Below are 26,094 nucleotides of genomic sequence, written 5' to 3' on the forward strand. Positions count from 1 at the left end.
AACCATAGCCACCCCTATCACTACTATCCAAACTTCTCTTAAATGTTGAAATTGAGCTTGCATGGACTACTTGTGCTGGCAGCTTATTCCACACTCTCACAACCCTCTGAATGAAGAAGTCTCCCCTCATGTTCCCCTTAAAATTTTCAGCTTTCACCCTTAACCCATGATTTCTGGTTGTAGTACCACCCAGCCTCAGTGGAAAATTCCTATTACCCTAATAATTTTGTATATCACTATATAATCTCCTCTCAGCCTTCTATGTTCTAAAGTATACAGTCCCAACCTATTCAATCTTTCTTGATAACTCAGGTCCTCCAGACCCAGCAACATCCTTGTAAATTTTCTTTGCAACCTTGCAATGTTGTTTACATCTTTCCTGTAGACAGATGACCAAAACTACACACAGTGCTCCAAAATAAGCCTCACCAATGTCGTACATCTTGAACATAACATCCCATCTTCTGTACTTTGATTTATAAGGCCAATGCGCCGAAAGCATTCTTTATTCAACCTGTGATGCCACTTCTAATGAATTATGGACCTGCATTTCCAGATCCGTTTGTTCTACCACACTCCTCAGTGCCCTGCTGTTCACTGTGTAAGACCTATCCTGGTTGGTCCTAAACCTCGTACTTATCTGCATTAAATCCCAAACACAGATTGGTCACTGGTCACAATTCTATTGTTGACTATTTTCTTAACAGTTCAGGGGCATTGTGGAATACAGTTATAAACCAGCAGTGCTGGTGCTCCCACAACCTCTGAATGGATAAATAAAGTTTTGTTATCTTAAAAGAATATTACTTTTCCAAACATAATGGAGATGTTCTTCGTCATTAGGTCGCATCTGGAATTTTCAGTTGGCAGACGATTTCCCTACACGCCACTCTGTCCCGACACTTGTCTGCAATATCCATAGTCTTGTCCAGCTTGGTCCAATCCTTGATGTTATCCAGCCACTTTGTTCTTTGCCTTCCTCTTCCTTTCTTTCCCTCCACCTTTCCATGTAGCAAGTCCGACAAGATGTTATCTGTCCGCGTAACGTGTCCACAGTAAGCAACTTTTAACTTCATAATCTTCTCCAGCAGTATCCGTGGTCTATCAGCTTTGGACAAAACCCTCTCATTTGAAACTTTCTCTACCCAGCTGATCTTTAACATTCGTCAATAGCACCACCTTTCAAAAGCATTAATTCATTTCATGTCATCCTTCTTCAGGGTCCATGTTTCTGATCCATACCTCAGTACTGACCATACATAACACTCGAGGAAGCAGATTCTACTTTGGATGTCTACCTTCCGATTGCATAGTAGATCTTTTAGCTTCATGAACTGGCTCTTAGCCGTATCTATTCTCCTTCTGATCTCAACTTCACATCTCCCGTCATCTGTCAGACAACTGCCAAGATATTCAAACTTTTGCACCTGTTCAATGTCTTGTCCATTCACTTGTAACAATACCATCATGAATGAGTCTTTAGTGATTGTTTCGCTTACCACTATTGCTTTTGTTTTCTTAGGGTTGATTTTTAGTCCATAGTCAAGGCTTTTCTCATTCACTTTATCCAGCATAATTTGCAGTTCGCATTCGCTGTCAGCTAACAACGCGGTGTCGTCCGCATACCTGATATTATCCACCTTCCGGCCTCGAATTCAAATACCTGTCTCCTGATGGTCACATTCCCGAAAAATCCATTCTCTGTAGAGGTTGAACAAATCCGGCGAGCCAACACAGCCTTGCCTTATGCTTCGTTTAATACACGCCCATGGTGATAGCTCATTTTCTACCCTGATGGCCGCTTTCTGTTTCCAGTACAAGTTCCTTATTACAGTATCTGCATATTCTCCATCCCAGATCATACTTGTTCAGCACCTCTATTACTTTCCCGTATCTTACTTTATCAAACACCTTTTCATAGTCAATAAAACATAAGTAGATGGTCTTTTGTGCCTCAATGCAACTCTCCATGATGTTTGTCATCGCAAATATTCCTCCCTTGTTCCTGAGCCTTTACAAAAACCAAACTGTGTTTCTTCAGTTTCATCACTGATTGTAACTTTCATTCTGCCAAACACTATTTTCAACAGTAGCTTGATGCAGTGAGACATTATGCTTATCGTCCTGTGTTCGTTACATTTTATCGTCCTTGGCTTTTTTGGTAAGTTGATAAATACCGATTTGAGAAAGTTCTCCGGAAGATTTCCTGTCATATAACCATTGTTTAATATCGCTAAAAGGTTCATCTTTCCCTTCAGATCAAATGGTTTCAGAATTTCAGTAGAAATATTATCTTCATCGGCCACCTTTCTGAATTTTAGACTCCGAATCGCACTTTCCATCTCTGACATCAATATTTTAGGTTGCTTAGTCATTGATTTAATTCTGGTAAATCCTCAATTCTGCCATCTTCAAATAATTCCAAGATGTACTCAACCCATCTCTCCATGATCTCTTCTTTTTCATAGCATGGATTACTACTACCGTCTTTGATACACACAGTCCTCTTTAATTTCGTCATATCCTTTACCTTTTGGTGAAGGCCTCTATAATCATGACTTCATTCATACTGCTCAATTTCATCGCACTGTTCATTCATCCAATTCTCTTTCGCTTCCTTGCATTTTCTTTGAATCAAGCGGTGTAGGGCTTTGTAGCGTTCATTATCCTGATGTTTTACCTTTCCTCTTTCTTCAGTTAACTTTCTCAACTCATCGGTGAACTAAGGGTTATGTCTTTTGCTCTTTTTACGATAACCCAATGTCTTTTCCACAACTTCTGTCACTGTTGTTTTAAACTCCTCCCAGATGTTCTCCACTGCCATGTTGCTACCCTCATCATCTAAGACTGAAAATCTATTCTCCATTTCGACCAAATATTCGATCTTTTTTGCTTCATCCGTAATGAGTAAATCAAAGTCTATCTTATTTGATGGTTTGGCCTTTCTCATCTTCTTCAAACGCACAGTCATGTCCAATACCACTGGGTTGTGATCTGTATAACCATCAGCACCAGGGTACGTTTTCACCTGCTTCACTCCATTCCTGAACCGATTGGGTACTAAAATACAGTCAATTTGGTTTTTAACTGAACCATCAGGACTGGTCCACGTGTACAGTCTCTGTTTTGGCAGACTGTAACCGGTGTTCGCTTTTGCAAATTCAACCAGTCTTTCTCTGCGGTCGTTTCTTTCCCCAAGCCCGAAGGGTCCTACAGTCAAAACTTCCCTTGCGCTGCCAACTTTGGCATTAAAATCACCAAGAATCACAGTTACTTCATTGTTTTTAGTCTTTTTCATTAACTTCTTAACTTCTCCGTAGACCATATCAACTTCACCATCGTCATAGTCCATGGTTGGTATATAGACGTGTATGACGTTAATGTCAAATGGTTTACCTGAGATTTTAATCATCATCACTCTTTTTTTGATGGATACACTGCCTTTGATAGTTCTTGCTGTTTCCTTGTCTACCAAAACTCCAACTCCGTGCTTACGTTCACTTCCTCCTGAATAGATCAGTTGGTATTCGTCCTCCCTCTGTCCATCTCATTTCACATAGTCTGAGTACGTTTATCTTCAGATGTTAATTGCTAAATTTGGACTCTTAATGGCACCTTTTGGCATCTACAGCAGAAAAATAGAACATCTGTTAGGTGGACGCATTGCTTGTGGGACAATTTATGCTAAAAGTCATAGTGGTCAGTGAATGTGTGTGTGTGTATATATACACATGTGTGTCTGTCGCCAACCACTTGATCAGCTTTCTGTGTTCTCTCTCCTAGTTCTGCTCTTTTCATGTGTGGCTGCCTACTAAAGCAGGGCTCCCCAAGCTTTTTTGCACCGCAGACCGGTTTAATATTGACAATATTCTTGCGGCCCGGCTGACCGGGTGGGTGGGGGGTGTTCAAATTGGGTGAAACTCACCTCAACATGTCTTTTACAGTTAGGGTTGCCAACTTTCTCACTCCCAAATAAGGGACAAAAGTAGCAGTCAAATCCCGGAACTCTTGTGTTTACCCCATGAAAGACTACATGACCATGAAGCCTTGCACAGGCACCTGTGTGCGCATGTGCATACATGCCGATTTTTTTCCACAAATCGGTTTTGGCTTAATCTTCCCAACTATACTGTACATACATTATTTCTTCTTTATATAGGCTGTGTATTAATGATATCATTCCTGCTTTTACTATATGTTAGTGTTATTTTTGGTTTTATGTGTTATTTGGTATGATTTGGTAGGTTATTTTTTGTGTCTGGGAACATGCAAAAATTTTTCGCATATAAATTAATGGTAATTGCTTCTTCGCTTTACGCCATTTCGGCACGAACGGTTTCATAGGAATGCTCTACTTTAGCAGGGGAAATACAGGACAAGGGCGGTCCCATATGAGACAAACCAATTTAGCCCAATATATGGAATGTCCCGGCAAATACGGGACAGTTGGCAACCCTATGTTCAAGTTCAACAGTGCATGACAAGGAATGAGGAAAAGTGCAGCTGACTCGTATCGTTTCCTCGCAGCCCGGTAGCACATGCCTTGCAGCCTGGTACTGGTCCACGGCCCGGTGGTTGGGGACCGCTGTACTAAAGTACCTTACAAAGGACAGTTGGTTTGGAGGTAAACAACACTTAAATTTCAAAGAGAGCTGGCCTCCTTCCATACTGCCTTGCCGGAGAGAAGCAGGTGGAACACACATGAAGAATGGCAGTTGTGCCTGAGGTTCAGGAGTTCAGTAATTACAATGCACATTACTTTGTGGTTGATGCCTCCCGTACTTAACTGAAAGAGGTTGCACTCCTTGCCATGCCCATAATACGTCATGGAGATCCATACCTGCTACCTGAATAGAGTATGTCTACTGTATACATTCCAACTACTAGAAGAACGCAAAGTACAGTTAGTCAGCAACCTGTTGATAGTGTCAGTGTGTCACCCACTCGCACAATGTGTATGTGAGGTATGCAGACTCCCACGCAAATTATAATATTGTCGCGATGTTGATCTATCATTATGTTGATCATGTGCTTCTCTGCACTGCGTCCCTGTGGCTATGGATTCCCTGGGGAGTTCTGCTGCAGTTCAGTAGAGCAGGTTGTAGTTTGGTTTAGTAGACTGGCCTTGGGGTTCTGGTTTCAGACTGCATCATCTCAGCGGGAGTGGCAGCAATCTGGGGCAAGGTGCAGTCAGAGTGGTTACCTGGAATGATTTTCCCCTCTCCTGATGTTTCAGCCCAGAGATTAGAGTGATCTTTTGGTGGACCCTTTGCTATGGTGGTGGGAATCTCTCAATGCCCTTTGAAAATGGACATACGAAGCCACAATGGCAGGAGTATCAGCTTATTTTGGACCACATGGACCATCTCTCAGTATCGGTAGTTCCTGCTTGAGGTGCAAGGGAAGCTAAGACAGAGACTGGCAGATGCTGCTTGATGCTTGGTTCTAAGGTTACATTGATGGATTTGGGCTCCACTTCCTTGCTGGAAAGATTGCTACCCAAGCTCTGCAAAGTCCAGAGCAAGGTCATGCTGCTTGGCCTTGCCCAATCACCAGTCATGTCATGAGTTCAGCCTGTTCCTTTGAATTCCTGCCTGAGTCTTCTGTGGCGGAATTCACGTCCTTTTCTTCTTTGCCAATTCAACCAAGTTTTGTGTTATCCACAAAATTTAGAAATTCAGATCAGATTTATTGTCACTGACATGAATCGGGGAATTTGTTATTTTGTGGAAGCAGTTACAGTGCAAGCATTGCAAATTATTATACCTTACAGTGATGGATTGATAGATTTAGTTCATGGGCCATTCAGTTATTTGATGGCGAAGGGCCAGAAGCCATTCCTAAGACATCGACAGTGGGTCTTCAGGCTCCTGTCCCTTCTCCCTGACGGTATTAATGAGAAGAGGGCATGCCCCAGATGGTGATGGTCCTTAATGATGGATGCACCCCCCACATCAATTACGCAATTATGAGTTGCACCCCATGAATAGGAAATTAATTAAAATGCAACAAAGTAGTGGCCTCAACTCCACTACATTACCCCAGTGCAGGAAGCAACCATTCTCCACAACTCTGTTGTCCGCGATAAAGGCATCTTTGTTTCCGTGAGCCTGTGTCCCTTTTATGCCTTGATACATGTTCCACATGTCCTAGATTGTACATAGATTCTCAAACAGAGGGAACAAATATTTCAGGTTGGGAAATGATGCCAAATTCCTATGATGATTTATAGGCAATTGAGTTTTTGCTTAGAATTTATGTGAAACTATAGTCTCTTGGCGGATACCTTTATTGACATAGCAAGTGCACAGATATACAATTAAATTGTCAAAAATGTCATTGTATGGTGCCTGATCACATTGTGGTATTCAAGCCTGAATCTGAACTCGGTGTAGAGAACTAAATCAATTTATTGTAATAGTTTATGATGCTGAGAATTATTTCATTCTGAAAGTGGCAAACTTTCTGTGAAATGCTTGAATCAAGCTGCAGCTAGGTGTGAAGCATCCAAGGCTGAAATAAAATAACCCTCTGTGGGTAATTTACCTTTTCAAAGTATAAAGTACTTTATAAAGTATGCATATGTCAACATACCATACTCAACCCTGAGATTCATTTTCTTGCAGGCATTTACAGTAAAACAATGATATACAGTAGAATCAATGAAAAACAGCACGAAACAAAGACCAACAAACGACCATGTGCAAAAGAAGGCAAACTGTGAAAATACAAAGAAAAAATCTAACAAAAATAAATGCTGAGAACATAAGTTGTAACAACAGAGAAAGTCAGTTCATAGGTTATGGAATCAGTTCAGTGTTGAGGTGAGTGAAGTTATTCACACAATACAAGAGCCTTGTGGTTGTAGAGCAGCACTGTTCCTGAACCTGGCGACGTGGGATTTCCTGCTCAATGACATAGCAAGAAGAGAGCATAGCCTGAATGATGGGAGTCTTTAACAATAGACACAGTTCTCTTGAGCCAGCACTGCATGCAACTGTGCTCAGTGATGGGGAAGGCTTTGCCTGTGATAGACTGGGCTGTATCACCACTTTCTCTAGACCTTCCTGAACCTAAGTGTTGCTGCTTCCAGACCAGGCTACGATGCCACCAGTTAGGATACTCTCCACTGTGCATCAATAGATGTATGCCAAAGATTTTAGTAACACGTCGAACCTACAAAACTTCTATGAAGGCAGAGACGCAAACACGAGGAAATCAGTCTCGGCCCGAAACGTCGACTGTACCACTTCCTAGAGATGTTGCCTGGCCTACTGTGTTCACCAGCAACTTTGATGTGTGTTGCAAGAAGGTAGAGACACTATTATGCCTTCTTTGTGATGGCACGTACATGCTGGTCCCAGCAAAGGTCATCTGGCATGATAACCCCAAGGAATCTAAAGTTAATGACCCTCTCCACTCCAATCTCCTACCGAGGACTGGCTCATGGGCCTCTTTCTTCTTCCTCCTGTAGTTGATAATCAGCTTTTTGGTTTTGCTGACATTGAGTGAGAGATTGTTGTTGTACCGTCATTCAGCCAGATTTTCAATCTCTCTCCGATATGCAAACACGTCGCCACTCTTGATTTGGCGTCAACAGTGGTGTCATTAGCAGACGTAAATCCAGCTAAACTGTACTTCGCCGCATAATCTTAGGTATAAAGCATGAAGAGCAGGGTTCGAAGCACGTAGAAAAGTACCGAGGCCCAGGTCTTGAACTTTAGTGATGAGTTTCATGAGAATGATAGTGTTGAATGCTGAGCTGTTGTCAATGAAGAGCATCCTGATGTATCCAGATGTTCCTGAGCTAAGTGAAGGGCCAATGAAGTGGCATCTGTTGTTCGACCTGTTGTCCATAATCTTATTCAACAGCGGAGCCACTTGACGGCTCTGTGCTTTCCTCCTGCTCCTAAATGGTCAATCTACAAGGATCAATTAATCTACAAGGGAATTATCAAAGTTGTTCTATTTAATATAATGGGATTGAATGGGCTCAATTATTCACTTGGCAGGGATTATCAAGGATGTTATTCAGTCTGGGAGGATTATGATGGTTGTGTATTTAATGGGAGCGCATTCTCGGGATTGTGTTGCTAGTCTGTGAGTGGGTTGCAGATCAATTTTATCTTGCATGAGTGAGGAATTTTTCCAGCCATGGTGCTTATAGTGTGAGTGAGTGATTATCTAGACTGGTCAGTGCTTTGTCTGTTAAAGAATTGCATAGTTATGTTTATTCAGTGCATGTAAATTATCTGTACTAATTTATTCAGGATGAATGAAAGATTAGTTTGAATGTTTTATTCATCGTACACAAGAGATTATCTGGTTATGTTTAAATAAGGAGAAATAATCAAAGGTATTTTAATCAGTCTGACCAAGGAAGCGAGAAGCTATTTCTAGGATTTAAGTTTGCTTGTGAATATTATGAGGTATGATTTATACAGGCTGTGGTTAATAAATATCAGGATGCTGTATGAAATTCAGTGACACGATTACTAAGGAAGGATATTGAGTGCTTAATCTAAATTATACAGTTCTTTGGGTGATTGTGACTCGTCTAACGTTGTAATCAAGATTATTCTTAATGACACTGTTCAATCTGGCAGATAATTAAATCTAATCTCCCTCAGGCTTCTTTCAGTCCAAAATCCCCATTGGACTGTTCACCATCCCCAGTGTTAACAAGAGACCCCATATCACCAGCAAAACTCTCAGCAGGACTCAGAAACTTCATTGAGGGGACCCAGTAGCATGGTGGTTAGCACAAAGCTTTACAGTACAGGCAACCTGGGTTCAATTCCCGGTGCTGCCTGAAAGGAGTTTGTACGTTCTCCCAGTGACCACATGGGTTTCCTCCAGGTGCTCCAGTTTCCTCCCATGATCCAAAGACTAACCGGTTGGTAGGTTAATTGGTCATTGTAAATTGTCCCGTGATTAGGCGAGGATTAAATCAGGGGGTTGCTGGGTGGCGTGGCTCGAAGTGCACTGTCTCAATCAATCAATCAATCAATCAATAAATAGAGTTCCACAGTTAATGGTAGGTTCCTGGATATACTGTAGAACGGAGGGACCTAGGAGTACAAATGCATATTTCCTTGTTAAGTGGTGTCATAGTTAGAAGGAGACTTTTGGCATGCTGGCCTTTATTGCTCGGTGCGGAGGAGATTGAGAGGTGACTTTATAGAAGTGTATAAAGTGATGATTGGCACAGATAGAATGAAGGCACAGAGTTCTACCCTCACCACCACCACCCTACCCCCCGGAAAGAGAATCATAAACTAGAGGGATTGGGTTGAAGGTGAGAGGGGCAAGATTTACAAGGGGCAGCTTCTCCATGCAGAGGGTGGAGGCTATTAGGAGCATGTTGCCAGAGGAAGTAATTGAGGCAGATACAATGACAATACTTAAAAGACATCTGGACGTGTATGTAGATGGAAGGGTTCAGAGGCATACGGGGCCAAATACACGCATAGAGACCAGCTTAGACAGTCATCTTGTTTGGCATGGACAAGTTGGGCTGAAGGCTCTATTCCATGCTGTATTACTATAAACTATTAATCATCACATAACTTTCTGGAAGACTAGTAGCCCATTTACTATGCCTCTTCTGATAAAACTCACTGAGGTACACAAATGGATTTGTCTGTGGTGGGAAAACACTTACTCATTTTATAGCTGCCAAGATCTCCATGCACAAAAAAATCTGCCTTCAGAAATTACCTGCGTTTTCACAACACCTCGCACTCAGCGAGGATTCCAGATAGTGTGCAAGGTCCCTCAAGCAATTAACGATCAGCAAGAGTTCTGTTTTCAGGAATGTCAGTCAGGACTTGTGTCAGCCACAGCTCCCTGCATACATTCAAATTTTGTAGGATGGTTGTTGTTTTAAGAATGTTTCTTCAACAGATTAGCACACAGATCCAAGTTCATTTATCTCCCTATTGTAGAATGACGTGTCATCTTAAATGATTTGTTCAAGTGCAGGTCTTAAAATTGAAATTAGCAGTTTTATAATAGAAGTTATAGGAAATACTTGCTTACATATAAACCATCGCTAGAAGTTGTTTAATTCCTGCATATTTTGCTACTTCTGTTTTGATGTTCTTGTGTTATTGTGAGTTATTTGTGAGAGTTCTACATTGCAATATTTCTGGTCCAATTTCTACAGTATAAAAATCCAAAAGTTCAAAGTAAATTTATTATCTATGTACATAGATGTCTCCATATAAAACCCTGAGATTCAATTTCTTGCAGGCATACTCAATAAATCCATAATAGAACAATAACCATAATAGACTCAATGAAAGACCATACTAACTTGGGCATTCAACCAGTGTGCAAAAGACAGCAAACTGTGCAAATACAAAAAGAAAGAAAGAAATAATAAATATCGAGCACAGGAGAGAAGAGTCCTTGAAAGTGAGTACATATTTTGTGGGAACATTTTAAAGATGGGCAAGTGAAGTTGAGTGAAGTCATTCCCTTTGGATCAAGAGCCCGATGGTTGACCATAAGGCGTAGGAGCGGAATTGGAACATTTGGCCTCTGGAGTCCACGACACCATTTTATCATGGCTGATCCAATCTTCCTCTCAGCTCCAATCTCTTGTCTTCCCCGAGCCCCGCCCCCCATAATCCCTTCATGCCCTGACCAGTCAAGAAACTATCAACCTTTGCCTTAAATATACATGAAGACTTAGTGCCACAGTGTCTGTGACAATGAATTCCACAGGTTCACTACTCTCTAGCGAAAGAAATTCCTCCTCATCTTCATTCTAAAAGGACACCCCTCTACTTAGAGGATGCTGTGTCTTCTGGTCTTAGACTCTCCCACCATAGGAAACATCCTCTCCATATCCACTCTTATCAAGGCCTTTAACCATTCGATAGGTTTCAATTAGGCCACCCTTCATTTTTACGAATTCTAGTGAATACAGGCCCAGAGGCATCAAGTACTCTTCATATGACAAGCCATTCAAACTTCTTTGAACCCTCTCCAGTTTTAGCACATCCTTTCTAAGACAAGGGGCCCAATACTGTTCACAATACTCCAAGTGAGGCCTCACTGGGGTTTTATAAAGATTCAACATTACATCCTTGCTTTTATATTCTAGTCCTCTTGAAATGAATGCTAACACTGCATTTGCCTTCCTCACTACAGGCTCAACCTGCAAATTAACTTTTATAGGGAATCCCACAAAAGGACTCCCAAGTCCATTTGCATCTCAGTTTTTTTCTATTTTCTCTACATTTAGAAAATAGTCAACCCTTTCATTACTTCTATCAAAGTGCATGACCATGCACTTCCCAACACTGTATTCCACCTGCCACTTCTTTGCTCATTCTCCTAGTCTAAGTCCTTCTGCCTCCTCTCTACTTCCACAAAACTACATGCCCCTCCACCTATCTTCATATTGTCTGCAAAGTTTGCAACAAACTCATCAATTCCTTCATCCAAATCATTGACATATAACGTAAAAAGAATCGATCCCAACACAAACCCCTGTGGAAGACCACTAGTCACCTGCAGCCAACCAGAAAAGTCTCCCTTTATTCCCACTCTTTGCTTCCTGCCATTCAGCCACTGCTTTATCCATGCTAGAATCTTTCCTGTAATACCATGGGCTCGTAGCTTTTTCAGCAGCCTCATGTGTGGCACCTTGTCAAAGCCCTTCTGAAAATCCAAATACACAACATCAACTGATTCTCCTGCTTGTTATTTCTTCAAAGAATTCCAACAGATTTGTCAGGCAAGATATTCCCTTGCTGACAACGTCTATTTTATTATGTGCCTCCAAGGACCCGGAGACATCATCCTTAATATTCAACTCCAACATCTTTCCAACCAGTGATATCAGACTAACTGGCCTATAATTTATTTTCTTCTGTATCCCTCCCTTCTTGAAAATTGGAGTCACATTTGCAATTTTCCAGTCTCCCAGAACCATTCTGGAATCCAGTGATTTTCGAAAGATCATTACTAATGCCTCCACAATCTCTTCAGCCACCTCTTTCAGAACCCTGGGGTGTACACCATCTAGGTGATTTACCTGCCGTCAGAACTTTCAGTTTCCCGAGAGCCTGCTCTCTAGTAGGTGTGAGTCCTGGGGCTCCTGTACCACATTCCTGATGGCAGCAGCGAGAAGAGAGCATGACCTGGGTGGTGAGGGTCACTGATAATGGATGTTGCTTTCCAGCAACAACATTTCATGTAGATGTGCTCAATGGTGGGGAGGGCTTTACCTGAGATGAACTGGGCTGTATCGACTATTTATTGTTGGATTTCCTTTTCAAGGGCATTGGTGCTTCCATCCCAGGCTGTGACGCAGCCAGTCAATATACTCTCTACCAAACACCTATAGAAATTGCACACATTACAATAGCAGGTTCAGGAAATGTGATCAGGAACTGTTTCCATGTTTGTCTGACTCTGCGGTTGATTAAACTTTAAGAAGGAGCATGTCGCAGAGCCATGTTGAAGCCCAATGTAAGGACCTGAAGGATTATATCAACTCACAAGCTATATCCACCCACCAGCCCCATCAGTCTGGCCCATCTGTGATCTACAATTCCCACATTGGCTTCATTAGGAATCTGAAAGCTCACAAAGAAGAAGTGAAAAATCAATACTCTTCAAGTATTTTGACTCCCTGTTTAAAACTAAACTTGTATTTTTTTCTATCAGTTCTCAAGAATTTTCCCACACCTGAAGTAAAATAGAAGCTACGATATGAAATTTAATTCTCTGAAATATCCTTTGAATTTTAAAGTCACAGCAGAATATTACTTAAATTGTGCAGACTCACAGGCACAGTGTTGCGCTTCGATGAAGTTTATTGATAAGAGGAGAGGGCTTGTGACAGCTAAATATTTTGATGTAAAATGGAAAACCAATTGAAGAAATACGTTATTCGCTTTCAGAAAATGGATGGCATCTGGACGAAGATTCAGGTTCAGATTTATTCATCACATCGAAACATACAGTGAAATGCATTGTTTGTATTAACAATCAACACACCAACAATATACCATGTCCACAGTGTTCAGCAGAACAACACAAGCAGAGACAGCGACAACAACATAAGACAAGCCCTTTTCCTATCTTTCCACTCATATACCCACAGACAGCAATAGTCCAGTCCTTGGCCCTGGACTCTGATTCTTGCAGACATCAGGCCTCCAATCTCCAGTCCCTGGCCCAGACTCACAGACATCAGCCCTCTGACATCTGGACTTGCCAACCCTGGGGCTTTGACCTTCGGATCTTTCACCTTCAGATTCCCCAAGCTCTGGAATTCACCCTTCACCTTTGCCCTCAGGACTTCACAAACCGCTGGCCTCACTGAAAATGGGTGTGATCTGTGGGCCACAACTTCCAGATTTACACGGACCTCCAACAGCAGAGATGAGAAGACACTGGTTTATTAGATGGTATAGATGAGCTGAGAATTTACTGCTGTTTCGAGGCATTCACCGAGGGTGTACAATACCTAGAGTTTAGAGCAGAGACATCACAAATGAAACCTAATGTTAAGGATGAACAGTTTCTTCACTTAAGTACAATGTTCAGCAGGTCAGGATGCATCTGTGGCAATAGAAATGGACTTAGCATTAAAGTTAAGGATATCCATTTCAAGAGCGAGAATTCCGGAGTCTGAGATCATCATTATGGACAAAAGGAGGACAAATGTGTAACAATTGTGGAGAGGATATTTCCTGTAGTGGGAGAGTCTTAAGACCAGAGGACACAGCTCAGAATAGAGGGACATACCTTTAGAACTGAAATGAGGTGGAATTTCTTTAGCCAAAAGGAAGTGAATCTGTGGAATTTATTACCACAGGTGGCTGTGGAGGCCAAGTCATTGGGTATATTGAAAACAGAGGCTGATAGTTTCCTGATTAGTGAGGGTGGCAAAGGTCATGAGGCAAAGGCAGGAGAATGGGATAGAGTGGGATAATAAATCATCCTGCTGTCTGTAATGAGTTTTATACATTCTCCCTGTGACTGTGTGGGTTCCCTCTCACATTCCAAAGCTGTACGGGTTCGTAGGTTAATTGGTCACATGGGTATAATTGGGCACCATAGTTTCGTTGGGCCAAAAGGCCCAATATATCTCTAAATAAAATAAATAAAATCAGCCATGATGGAATGGCGGAGCGGACTCGTTGGACCGAATAGCCATAGTCTTATATATAATTCTGAACGGTACAGGAAGGCTCTGCTTTCTGATGTTGAACTAACTCGACTTTGCTTCATGTTGAACTTTCAAGTGGCGAAGAAACTGTAAAATAGCTGCTTTTGCGGCAGAGTTTTAAGAAACCTGCTGCAGAGATTTGTTGACCTGTCTTCCAAATCTGAATTGCACAACTGAGGCTGGGTAGAAATGTCATTGTGCCCTGAACCAGTAACATACTCATCCCAAGTTGTAAGTGGGCCACTGTTGACATTAGCCATTCATGCCACCCATTAACCTGCGCTCCACCGTGTTTCACAAACCTATTGAACGTTATTCATCTGGACAATTCTTCCATCCTCTCCTGTTTTCTTTCCTGCATCCTACCTGTTCTTTGCTGGGAAAGGCAAGCCTCTCCATAGGAGAATCACTTGTTGTAGTATTAGCAGCTTAAATGTAGAACTGAGGATTTGTTTGAAGCTGATTTATAGACATCTTCTTTTGTAAATGTAGAAGGCTGCAGCTAACGCAAACATTGTTCTCTTGACAAAAGTCACCTACGAACATAAAAATCTTCACTCTGCTGAACAGAGCATCTAAAATGACTTAATATCTTGCTTTTACAATTCCGAGACAGGGACTCATTGAGTCTTAAAGCACAGACTCTCCACTGTGAGTATATTAAACAGCTGAAGTGGTTTTACATGTATTCCCTTTGCTCAGTAATGAGAATTTCTAAGCAGAAGACCAAGAAACACCAACACCTTCAAAACGCAAAGGCAACCAAGATCAAAGAAGTGATGCAGAGAGCACTAGACAAATCTTCAGAATGACAGATCACCCACTGAAAGTTAGTAGCTGAAGAATGAAGGGCTGCCCTTACAAGAAATTCAGAGACGACCAAAAGAGTGTCTCCAGTGGGCTCACACCAAACCCAAGGACCTCCATGTAACTTAGGAGAGGGCTCATTGATAGTCCTCAGCAAGTTCAGATCGTGACAGGTTTGGCAAGATCAATAAAATCTGTTGGCTTTATGCATAAGGCACCTCAGAGCAACAACTTCAAACATTACGTCTATCAATTTCCCATGACTACTGTGCAACAGCCATTGTCCATCAAGGATCGAACTTCAGAGTGATATATGTATCCATAGGTGATACTTATGACATGATCATCATTGTGAATGATAAACTACCAAGAACACAGCCTAAAGAGAAGAGAAAGGACAGAGTATTAATTTTGGCCTTTGGCTCGTACTTAGCAGTGTTAATGCAGTGTCCTACTGTCAACCTACAGTGGAGAAAGCTGAATCTTTTCTTCTTTTCAGATTTTCCTTGGAGCTACTACATCAGCGGCTTTTTAATCTGTAAACAGCCAGTGGGGTTTAATAAAATTCTTCAACAACTTGCAAATTTGTCTTATCAAAGTAAAAATGTTCACGTCTTCCACACTAATTTTCTAACTACTTCAGATTTATTATTTAGAATCCCAAAAAAATTCTCTGAACTCCCAATGGCAGAGGAAGAGGAATTGCCTTTGTGGTTGTAGATATTCTCAGGAGTGTTCTCAGTCCATTCTAATTCAGAAGAAAAGAAACCCACATGCATACCCACAGCAAGATAAAGCTTACATTAGTGTAGTTTCTTTCAGGAACTCAGGATGTCTCAAAGCATTTTGTTGCTTGTGTTTTTGTTTCTGTGTATTGTAATTACAGCATTCAATATTTAGTTCAGCTACAGTTCCCGTGGATGTTTAATTGTATTGCTGCAGACTTCTAATCTGCCGGCATCTGTTTGAGTTCATTGTTCTATAATGGGAATCTATAGTGTCAGAGAACAGGGTAAGCATAAGGAAACTCCAAACAATCACACTGAAGAATCTGCATGGATAGGAAATGAGAAACAAAAAATATAACTTCCCTTCAGATGACACTAAAGGAAGCAAAATAAAGGTTTGTGAAACTGTGGAATTCATTGCTACAGACAGCTGTGGAGGCCAGGTAATTGGCTATATTTAAAGTGGAGGTTGATAGGTTTTCAATTAGTCAGGTCATCGAAGGTTATGGGGAGAAGGCAGGAGAATGGGGTTAAGAGGGATAATAAATCAGTCATGATGAAATGGTGGAGCAGAGTTGATGGACTGAAAGACCAAATTCTGTTCCCATGTCTTGTGTTCTAAAGATTGGGGAATACACATGGATGTGCGAAAATCATAAATGGGAAAATAATTACAATGACAATACAAATAATATTTTTAAAAATATGTAACATTAACAAACCTTCACATGTTAAAATTAATTTTTCAGGATCAGAGTAGTTGTAGTTATGACTTTCTGGGCCACTAAAAACGCCTAGATAAAGTTGACAGAAGTTTCTATCAGTCTTCAGTGCAAGACCAGTCAGTCATTGCCCCAGGTTCATAGCATGCTGGTGATCTCATGGGAGTTCCATTTGCCAAGACTGCAGAGGAGCAAGATTACACTGACAGCATTTTCTAAACTTCTGCTTTTAATTGCACATTTGTAGATGACAGAAGTTGTAAATAACAACAGCACGTATTTGTACCCTTACCAAATGATTGTAGCAAAGTCTGGGCCAAGTGTGCTTCCTTCATGAAATAATACTACATTTTGGCAAAAGAAGACCTGTAATTTAAAGAAAATGAACATCTGCTGTGTTGCATTTTAAGTTGTGACCTCATCTGTTATCCCATTACAGTCATGATCTCTTTCTTTTATATTGCAAATGTATTTTTATTTGAAAAGGTGAATACAGCATTATTGCAATGGTATTCAAACAGATCACATTCTTGGGCAGATTTTTTAAAACTTGTTTAGAGATTTCATCCGTTACCAATACCAATGTCTCTCACATCCTCTGCTGTGGTATAAACACAAGAGATTCAGCAGATGCTGGAAATCCAGGGTGACAGCTGGAGGAACGCAGCAGGTCAGGCAAAATCTATGGAAATAAACACACTGTCTACGATTCAGGCCAAGGCCCTTTATCAGGACTGGAAAGGAAGGGAATAAGCCAGAGTAAGAAGGTGAGGGAGGGGAAGGAGTACAAGCTAGAAGGTGAAGCCAGGTTGGTAAGAGAGAAGGAATGAAGTAAGAAGCAGGGAGGTGATAGGTGGAAACGGTAAAGGGCTGCAGAAGAAGCAATATGATTGGAGAGGAGAGTGGACCATGGGAGAAAGGAAAGGAGGAGGGGCACCAGCAAGAGGTGATAGGTGGGTGAGGTGAAGAGGTAAGAGAGGAGCCAGTGTAGGGGATTGAAGAAGAGAGAAGGGGAAAGGGAAAAATCACTAGAAGTTGGAACAATCAAAGTTCATGCCATTAGGTTGGAGTCTCCTCAGGTGGAAAAAGAGGTGCTGCTCCTCCAACCCGAGGATGGCTTCATCGTGGCAATAAAGGAAGCCATGAACCGACATGTCAGAATGGGAATGGGGATAGGAATTAAAATGGTTAGCCACCAGGAAATCCTGCTTCTTGTCTATGGGGCGAAGATACTCAACAGACCATTTTCCCAATCTACATCAGGTTTCACCAATGAAGAGGAGTTGGCATCAGGACGCTAAATACAGTAGATGACCTCAACAGATTCACTGGTGAAGTTTTGCCTCACCTGGAAGTATTGTTTGGGGCCCCTGAATGGAGTTGAGGGAGAAGGTGAATAGGCAGGTGTTTATAACATAATAAACCTTTCAAATGTGCTTCACAAGATTATTAGATAAACTTTTTTTAATTCCAGTTACAGAGGCCAGTGTTAGGCCAGATTACAAAATGGATTTTAATGTGCCTTAAAGAGAAAATAAAGATGAAGAGGTAAGGAGATGGGCGAAGGAAAATTGCCAAGATCATGACCTTGTCAGCTGAAAATGTGGCTGCCAGTGATGGAGCAATAATGAAAAGGGGCAAGCAAAGGGCTAAATTAGAGAAGTGAAGAGATCATAGAGTGTTCACAAGAGACTGCAGATGCTGAATTCTAAAGCAACAATTGGCTGGAGGAATTCTGTAGATTGGGCAGCACCTGTGGGGCGGGGGAGGAATTGTCAAAGTTTTGGGTTGAAACCTGCGTCAGGATCCAACATTTTTTTTTTTTGTTGAGCAAGGAAGGTTGTAGGGCTCAGATGACTGACTCTTTTTCTTGGATATTGAGAAAGATATTCAACATATCACCTAAATCGGCATGTCACATAAAATCTGGTCAATCTTATATAAATGTTCAGTGGAGAGTATTCTAACTGTTGCATCATGGTGTGGTATGGAAACACCAATGCACAGGAATGAAAATTCTAAAGGAAGTCTATCCCCACCTTTGAGCATATTTACATGGAGCACTGCTGCAAGAAAGCGGCATCCATCATCAAAGACCCTCACCATCCAATCCATACTCTCTTCTCACTACTGCCATAGGGCAAGAGGTGCAGGAGCCTTGGGTCTCACACTTTCAGGTTTTGGAACAGTTATTAACCTACAACCATCTGGATCCTCAACCAGCGTGGATAACTTCACTCACCTCAACGCTGAACTGATTCCACAACCGACAGACTCATTTTCAAGGACTCTACAACTAATGTTTTCTGTATTATTCCGTGAATTCTATTGCATCCTGTAAATGCCTGCAAGAAAATGAATCTCAGGCTAGTGTATGGTAACATATCTGTACTGTGATAATAAACTTACTTTGACTTTGAAAAGATTGTATTGAAGTGTGACTGCATAAGTGTGGAATAAAGTACCCAGTTGCCTCTAGCAGTGTTTCATGCAGTTAGAAGTTTTCCTGGCAGAATGAAACAAAGTCAAACCAGTGCACCTCAAAGTCCACTAGTTTATGAAGCTTTAAGGAATATTCCCATTTCAGTGCAACCTTTGACTGAGCAACTTTAATGTTAAATATTTAAAGTTAATGATGACAAGTTCATTAAGGTTCCAATTTTTGGAAACTGAAGACAAGTGTGAAGTCATTCAGGAATTGGGAAGTGTTACTAGCTGGTCTCAGGATTAAGGGATACTATATCGAAAGTGTAGGTAGGTTGTCACAGAAGAACATAGTTCACTGTGCAACACCATCACTGATTCCCTTCATTTGCTTTGTACCACAGGGTGGGTGTGAATCCGGATGATGACCTCAACCAAGAAGGTGTACGTGTGGTAAGTACAAAAATGAAACCTGTTTTCACTGTAAATAAAAGAGTGTGGCAATTGTGTAGCCCAAAGACATACAGTATTTTACAAAACCTGTTGTTTCTTTGTTGAGATCGCCTTGCTTTTATTCAGAATGTCTCGCTCTCCCATGTCATTGATCAGCCATTTGCCTTGCCCTTGACTGCTGCATGGTTTCTTTCTTCTACTCTACTTTGCTGTTGTTTCATTTTGTACCAATCAACACGACGTGAGAAACAGGAAGTTGCAGAAGAAATCGCAATCACAAGTGTTCTTATTACATGTATGTGATAAAGTGGCATCTTTATGTTATATTTCACTGACAGAATTTGGTGATGATGAAACTCATGCTTAATTTACTGTATTATGGAGATGGCGCACTCAAATGAGGAAGAATTTCTGTCCTGCAGTTTTTTTCAATACAATGGTCTGTATTCTGAAGTGAAACTGCATGCAGGATTTTTAAAAGTCATAATACATAATATTTTAAAGGCCTGAATCATACATTCAATCAATCCCTCTCCAATGTACTTACTACCTGGTGATACAAGTCATGGACTCCTGGTGGTTGCTTGTTTTATATTCAGTGGCTAAGTATGCACAACAATGAGTCATGTAGGTACTTAACATTGATCCAAATATTTAATAATATTTGTAATATCTACCAGCTGTAAAACCTTCTGAAATGTTTCTGCTTCTCTAATTCCGAGTCTGTGGGTTTTCCTTTCATCGATTGCTTTAACATCGGCAGCTGGACTTCTTGTTATCCAAGCCCTAAACTCCAAAACTCCCTTCATAAGCATTGGTCCTCATCTCTTAATACGCAGCTGAAAAACTACAGTCTGGAAGCACATGTGCACCGTTACTTTACTGCCAATTGAATTTGTTGTCACAAAGTCCAATATTTAATGCAGAGACTGAGTGTTTCATGGTTTCATAGATCAGCAGTGATTGAATGGCAGGGCAGACTTAATAGACAAAATGGCCTGCTTTTGCCCAATATATCTTATGGGCTTATGGTTGCCGGCATTTGTTTGGTGAGCCAGTGTCCACCTCGATTATGAACCTGCCCTGCAAAGTATAGCAGTGCCTAAGGCCCATGGTTAATTGCTTGCGGAACAATACTTGACATGCATGTGATGCCAAAATCATGTCAGATATACAAATGCAACTCAAGTTGGAAATGAAGGGAAATGAGCTGGAAGTGGCTGCATCCAAACATATTCTTAAATTACAAAGCACTGAATTATCCAGCACCATGCAGTCAAATTTCTAGGCCAGCCCGGTAGAGCTTTTGCCTACCTCTGGTAATATCAGCATCATTTTTAGTTGATAATATTCCTGTGGAGCATATTGAGATGTTGTATGATGTTGTGGACGCTATTTAAATGGAAGGCATCAATGATCCTAACTAGTTAGGTAATGATCAATGGCCATATCCAAATCTTTTCCCATTATAAGCTTGACTGTACTGAAAATACTTGCTTTACATTTCTTCTTCCTTTCCACTTTAATTTTTATGTGATAGAGTCATGGAGAAGTACAGCAGAGAAACAGGCCCCTTGGCCCATCTAGTCCATTCTGAAACCATTTGAACTATCTACTCCCATCGACCTGCACCAGGGCCATACCCCTCCATACCCCTACTATCCATGTACCAATCCAAACTTCTCTTAATTATTGAAATTGAGCTGGCATGGACCACTTGTGTTGGCAGCTAATTCCACATTCTCATGACTGTCTGGGTGAAGGACTTTCCCCTCATGTTTGCCTTCAGCTTCTCACCTTTCACCTTTAACCCATGATCTCTGATTGTAGTCCCACCCAACCTCAGTGGAAAAATCGAAAATCACACATGAAGGCATCTTTACTTGTGTACTCAGATATGTATAAAACAAAGGGCTGTGTTTGGCTTTAGAGACTGTACTGTGAAAGGAAATATTCTACCCTATTTTATCCATAATAACTAATACATACGGCAACACTGATAGCAAACAACAGGTTGAACTTTAATTCCTGGGAATGAGTGAATTGGTAGTGAACCAAAGGTTAAAAACTAAAATATTTGAAACAGTAGTCAAATTTATTCACTTAACAAAACTGTGGTGAGTATCAGGTCATCATGGCTTTAGAAGCTTCCCACTTAAATCATTCTACTCCTCCGCACTCACCTATGTAAAGAGCCAGCTCCCAACATCACTGGAACCATTTCCCCCACACAGCCTCCAACTACATATTGGACCCACATTTCTTGACTGCTATTACACCAGGAACGCGAGTGGACTGCCTCCAACCCCCGATCACCGTTCAACGTAGATACAGGCACCATTGGATCCAGCTGCCTTATCCTCAACTGCCATCTTCCTTCCCTGACCATCACTCAACATCTTCTTCCAGCAGGATCACCAGTGTTTAAAATCAAAATGATTTCCTGACATTAAAACACAGCTTCTGTCTGAATCTAACTGTTGCACAGAAATATTGAACACCCTAAACTGGAAGACTCTAGATTGAATCAAAATGTTTCAGATGCACAAAATGATTTCAACAAAATAAATCTCGATTTCAACATTTAAGAGAAGTTTGTATAGGTACATGGATAGAAGGGGTATGGAGGGCCCTGGTCCAGATGCGGTCAATGGGAGTAGGCAGTTTAAATGGTTTTGGCTTGGACTAGATGGGCTGAAGGGCCTGTTTCTGTGCTGTTCTTCTCTATGACTCTGTGGCATTCTGTGAACTTTCTAAGATTTGACAGAAAATTTAACCAACGTCTTCCCACAAATGATGTTTGTCTCTGATGCTCTGAGGTACTTCTTTCTTGGGAAGGGTTAACTATTCTTACACTGAATTTATAATTATTGCTGCAAATGAGCCGAATTAGAGAGCATGTCTCCATGGTAAACTACAGGCCAGTTACTGTCTTCAGTCTCATTAGCAAAGAACATCCTTAGGATTAAAGCTTCCCTGAATTAAACAAAGATTTTTTTCCCAGATAAGACATTCTCTTTAGCATAAGGTCAGTGATGGTCTGTACAATTTCAGAGTGATCTTCAGGAAGTTGAATATGCAGTATTTTGTGATGTTGACACAGCTGAATTTCAGGCAAAATAGATTACTCTTGCACTTAGAGATTGGTACATCTGGTCAAAATAGACATCACCTCATATGCTATATCTCCATGGACATTTTTGGCTGTGCTTACAATTACCAAGCAACACTGTGACTGTCTTTCTTAGGCAGTCCCTCTGGATTGAGGTTTCTTAAATTGGGAGCTTAACATCAAACGGTATACTTTGTGCTGAAAGAACAAGAAGGAAAGCAATGGCAGTGGTGTGGCTCTGTTGATAAGAGATGGAATTACTTCTTTCAAAAGAGGTGACATAGGGTCAGAGAATGTTGAATCTTTGTGGGTGGAGTTAAGAAACTGCAAGGGTAAAAAAAAACCATTATGGGAATCATATACAGTATAGGCCTCCAAGTAGTAGCCAAGATGTGGGGTTGACACTGGGGAGCTGGAAAAGGCATGTAATAAGGGTTATGACACAATTGTAATGGAGCACTTCAATATGCAAGGGGATTGGGAAAATTAGGTTGGCATCGGATCGTAAGAGAGGGAATTTGTTAAATGTCTGTGAGATGACTTTTTAAAGCAAGCTTGTGCTTGAGCCTACTCAGGGAAAAGCTATCTTAGATAGGGTGTTGTGTAATAACCCAGATTTTATTATTCAGCTGAATGTAACGGAACTTTAAGAGGCAGTGATCATAATATGATTGAATTCATACTGAAATTTGAATTCAATCAGTATTGCATTGGAATAAAGGGAATTACAGAGGAATGAGAGATGAGCTTGCCCAGGTGGATAGGAGGAGGATACTGGTGGGGATGACGGTAGAGCAGAGAGGGCTGAAGTTTCTGGGAATGGTTCACAAGGCTTAGGATACATATGTCCCACAGAGGAAGGAGTTCTTAAATGACAGGGGAAGGCAACTGTGGCTGACAAAGGAAGCTAAGGACTGCATAAAAGCCAAGGAAAGGGCATATAAGGTAGCAAAAGCGAGTGAGAAATTGGATGATTAGGAAGCTTTTAAAATCCAACAAAGGGCAACTAAGACAGTTTGAGACAGGAAAGGATGAAATATGAGGGCAGACTAGCCAATGCTATAAAGCAGGATGCCAAAAGTTTTTTCAGTTATATAAAGAGTAAAAAGGAGGTGAGAGTTGATATTGGACCACTGGAAAATTATGCTGATGAGGTAGTAATGGGGGACAAAGAAATGGCAGATGAACTTAATGGGTACTTTGCATCAGTCTTCACTGTGGAAGACACAAGCAGTGTGCTAGATCTCTGTAAGTGTCAGGGAGCAGGAATGAGTGCCATTGCTATTACAAAGGAAAATGTGTGAGGCAGACTCAAAGGTCTTAAGGTGGATAAGTCACCTGGACCAGATGGACTACATCCCAGAGTTGTGAGAGAGGTTGCTGAAAAGATAATGGATGCATTGGTCATGATCTTTCAGGGATCACTTGATTCTGGCATGGTCCCAGAGGACTGGGAGATTGCAAATGTCACTCCAATCTTTAAGAAAGGAGGGAGGCAAAAGAAAGGAAATTATAGTCCAGTTAGCCTAACCTCCGTGGTTGGAAAAGTGTTGGATTCTATCATTAAGGATGAGGTTTCGGGGTACTTGGAGACTGATGACAAAATAAGTCAAAGTCAATATGGTTTCTGTAAAGGGAAGATTTGCCTGACAAATCTGTGAGAGTTCTTTGAGGAAGTAACAAGCAGGGTGGAAAAAGGAGAGGCAGTGGATGTCATTTACTTGGATTTTCAGAAGCGATTTGATAAGATGTCACACATGAGGCTGCTTAATGAGATAAACTCCTATGGCATAGGAACAATATTGGCATGGATAGAGGAATGGCCAACAGTCAGGAGGCAGCGAGTGGGAATAAAAGCTTGGTTGCCAGTGACTAGTGCTGTTCCTCAGGGGTCAATACTGGGACTGCTACTCTTCACATTGCTTCACATCCACTGTGTCTAGATCTTTCCAAAGAACATTCTTTCTCAGATAAGAGGTCCAGAACTGTTCACAATACTCCAAATGTGGTCTGATCAATGCCTTGTAAATCCTCAGCATTGCATGCTGGTCCTCTCAAAATTACATTGCATTTGCCTTCTTTACAACAGACTCAACCAGTTAGATAACCTTTAGGAAAACCTGCATGGGGGCTCCAAAGTCCGCTTGCCCCTTGATTTTTGAATTTTCTTCCCACTTAGAAAATTGTCTATGGCTTTTTACCTTTCTTTAAAGTGCATGACCATCCACTTCCCTATACTATATTCACCTGCCACTTTTTGCCCATTCTAAGTCCTTCTGCAGATTCTTTGTTTACTCAACACTACCTGACCTTTCACCTATTTTTGTATCATCTGAAAACTTGGCCACTTCAATTCCATCATACAAATCATTGAAATACAACATGAAAAGAAGCCTCCTGTTAGTCAGCCAATCTTCTATCCATGCTAGTATATTTCATGCGATCCCATGAGCTCTTATCTCTTTAGCTACCTCATGTGCAGCAACTGGTCAAAGGCCTTCTGAAAATCCAGGTTTACAACATTAGCTGATGCTCCTTTGTCTATGCTGTTTGTTATTTCCTTAAAAAATTCCAGCAGATGTGTCAGGCAAGATTTTCCTTTAAGGAAACTGTGCTGACTTGACCTATTTTATCATGTACTTCCAAGTACCTCAAACCTCATCTTTAAAAATGGACTCCAACATCTTTCCAACAATTAAAGTCAGTCTAACTGACCTATAATTTCCTCTCTTCTCCCTCCCTCCCTCCCTTCTTCAAGTGTGAAGTGACATTTGCAATTTTCCAGTCCTCTGGAAACATTCCAGAATCTAGTGGCTCATGAACAATCATTATTAACAACTCCACAATCTCTTCAGCTACCTTTTTCTGAATCCTGGGGTGTAGTCTATCTGGTCCAGGTGACTTATCGACCTCCAGATCTTTCTCAAGCACCTTCTCCTTAGTAACTGCAACTGCACTAACTTCTGCTCGCTGATGCTCTCAAATTTCTGGCCTCTTCCACAGTGAAGATGGATGCAAAATACTTATTAAGTTTTTCTGCTATTTCCTTGGCCCTCATTACTCCCTCTCCAGTGTCATTTTCCAATGGTCCAATCTCCACTCTCAGCTCTCTTTTACTCTTGATATATTTGAAAAAAAACTTTGGTATCTTCTTTTATATTTTTGTTTAGCATAGCTTCATATTTCATCTTTTTTCTCCTGGGTGAGCTGTGATTCTTCTCTCACTTACTGTGCACTACTGCAGAAGATCTTCAATTCCATTTAACTCAACACAACCCTGTACATCTAAACAAATGAAACAGAACCAAGTGTAAGCCAGTCAGCCACTTGTCCCCATTCTGCCATTCAGTAAAATTATGGCTGATCCATTCTAACTCGCCTTACTACACTCTCTCTATAGCCCATGACTCCAATCAGCCATTCTCTTATCAGTATATTCAATGACTGTGTCCTCACAGCCCTCTAGTCCAAATAATTCCATACAGTAGTTCAGCAGTCAGTGTAATTGCTTTACACTTCCAATGATCACTGATCAGGGTTCGAATCCCGCTGCTGACTATAGTTCTGTTCTCCCCGTGACCATGTGGGTTTCCTCTTGGTGTCCTAGTTTCCTCCCACATTCCAGTCATACGAGTTAGGATTATTAAGTTACAA

General features: G+C 41.1%; 1 protein-coding gene and 1 long non-coding RNA gene across 3 annotated transcripts in view; one reads left to right on the top strand and one right to left on the bottom strand.

The window, feature by feature from the left end:
- Window positions 1–26,094, top strand: part of LOC140196215 (sodium/hydrogen exchanger 9-like) — a 574,106-nt gene that overhangs the window by 446,527 nt on the left and 101,485 nt on the right. The window contains exon 13 of the mRNA XM_072255022.1: window positions 19,280–19,328. Within this exon, the coding sequence (XP_072111123.1) occupies window positions 19,280–19,328 (49 nt within the window). The remainder of the gene's footprint in view (window positions 1–19,279; window positions 19,329–26,094) is intronic.
- LOC140196217 (uncharacterized) overlaps window positions 1–26,094 on the bottom strand; it is a 48,938-nt gene that overhangs the window by 7,204 nt on the left and 15,640 nt on the right. The window contains exon 2 of one of the 2 annotated variants that reach the window (XR_011885652.1): window positions 3,397–3,625. This is a non-coding gene — a long non-coding RNA (uncharacterized lncRNA). Of the gene's footprint in view, window positions 1–807; window positions 3,626–26,094 lie in introns of both variants that reach the window. The other variant, XR_011885651.1, reaches the window with a different exon arrangement.

The sequence above is a fragment of the Mobula birostris genome, chromosome 4 (genome assembly GCF_030028105.1).
Source record: "Mobula birostris isolate sMobBir1 chromosome 4, sMobBir1.hap1, whole genome shotgun sequence".
In the NCBI taxonomy this organism is placed as follows: Eukaryota; Metazoa; Chordata; class Chondrichthyes; order Myliobatiformes; family Myliobatidae; genus Mobula; species Mobula birostris.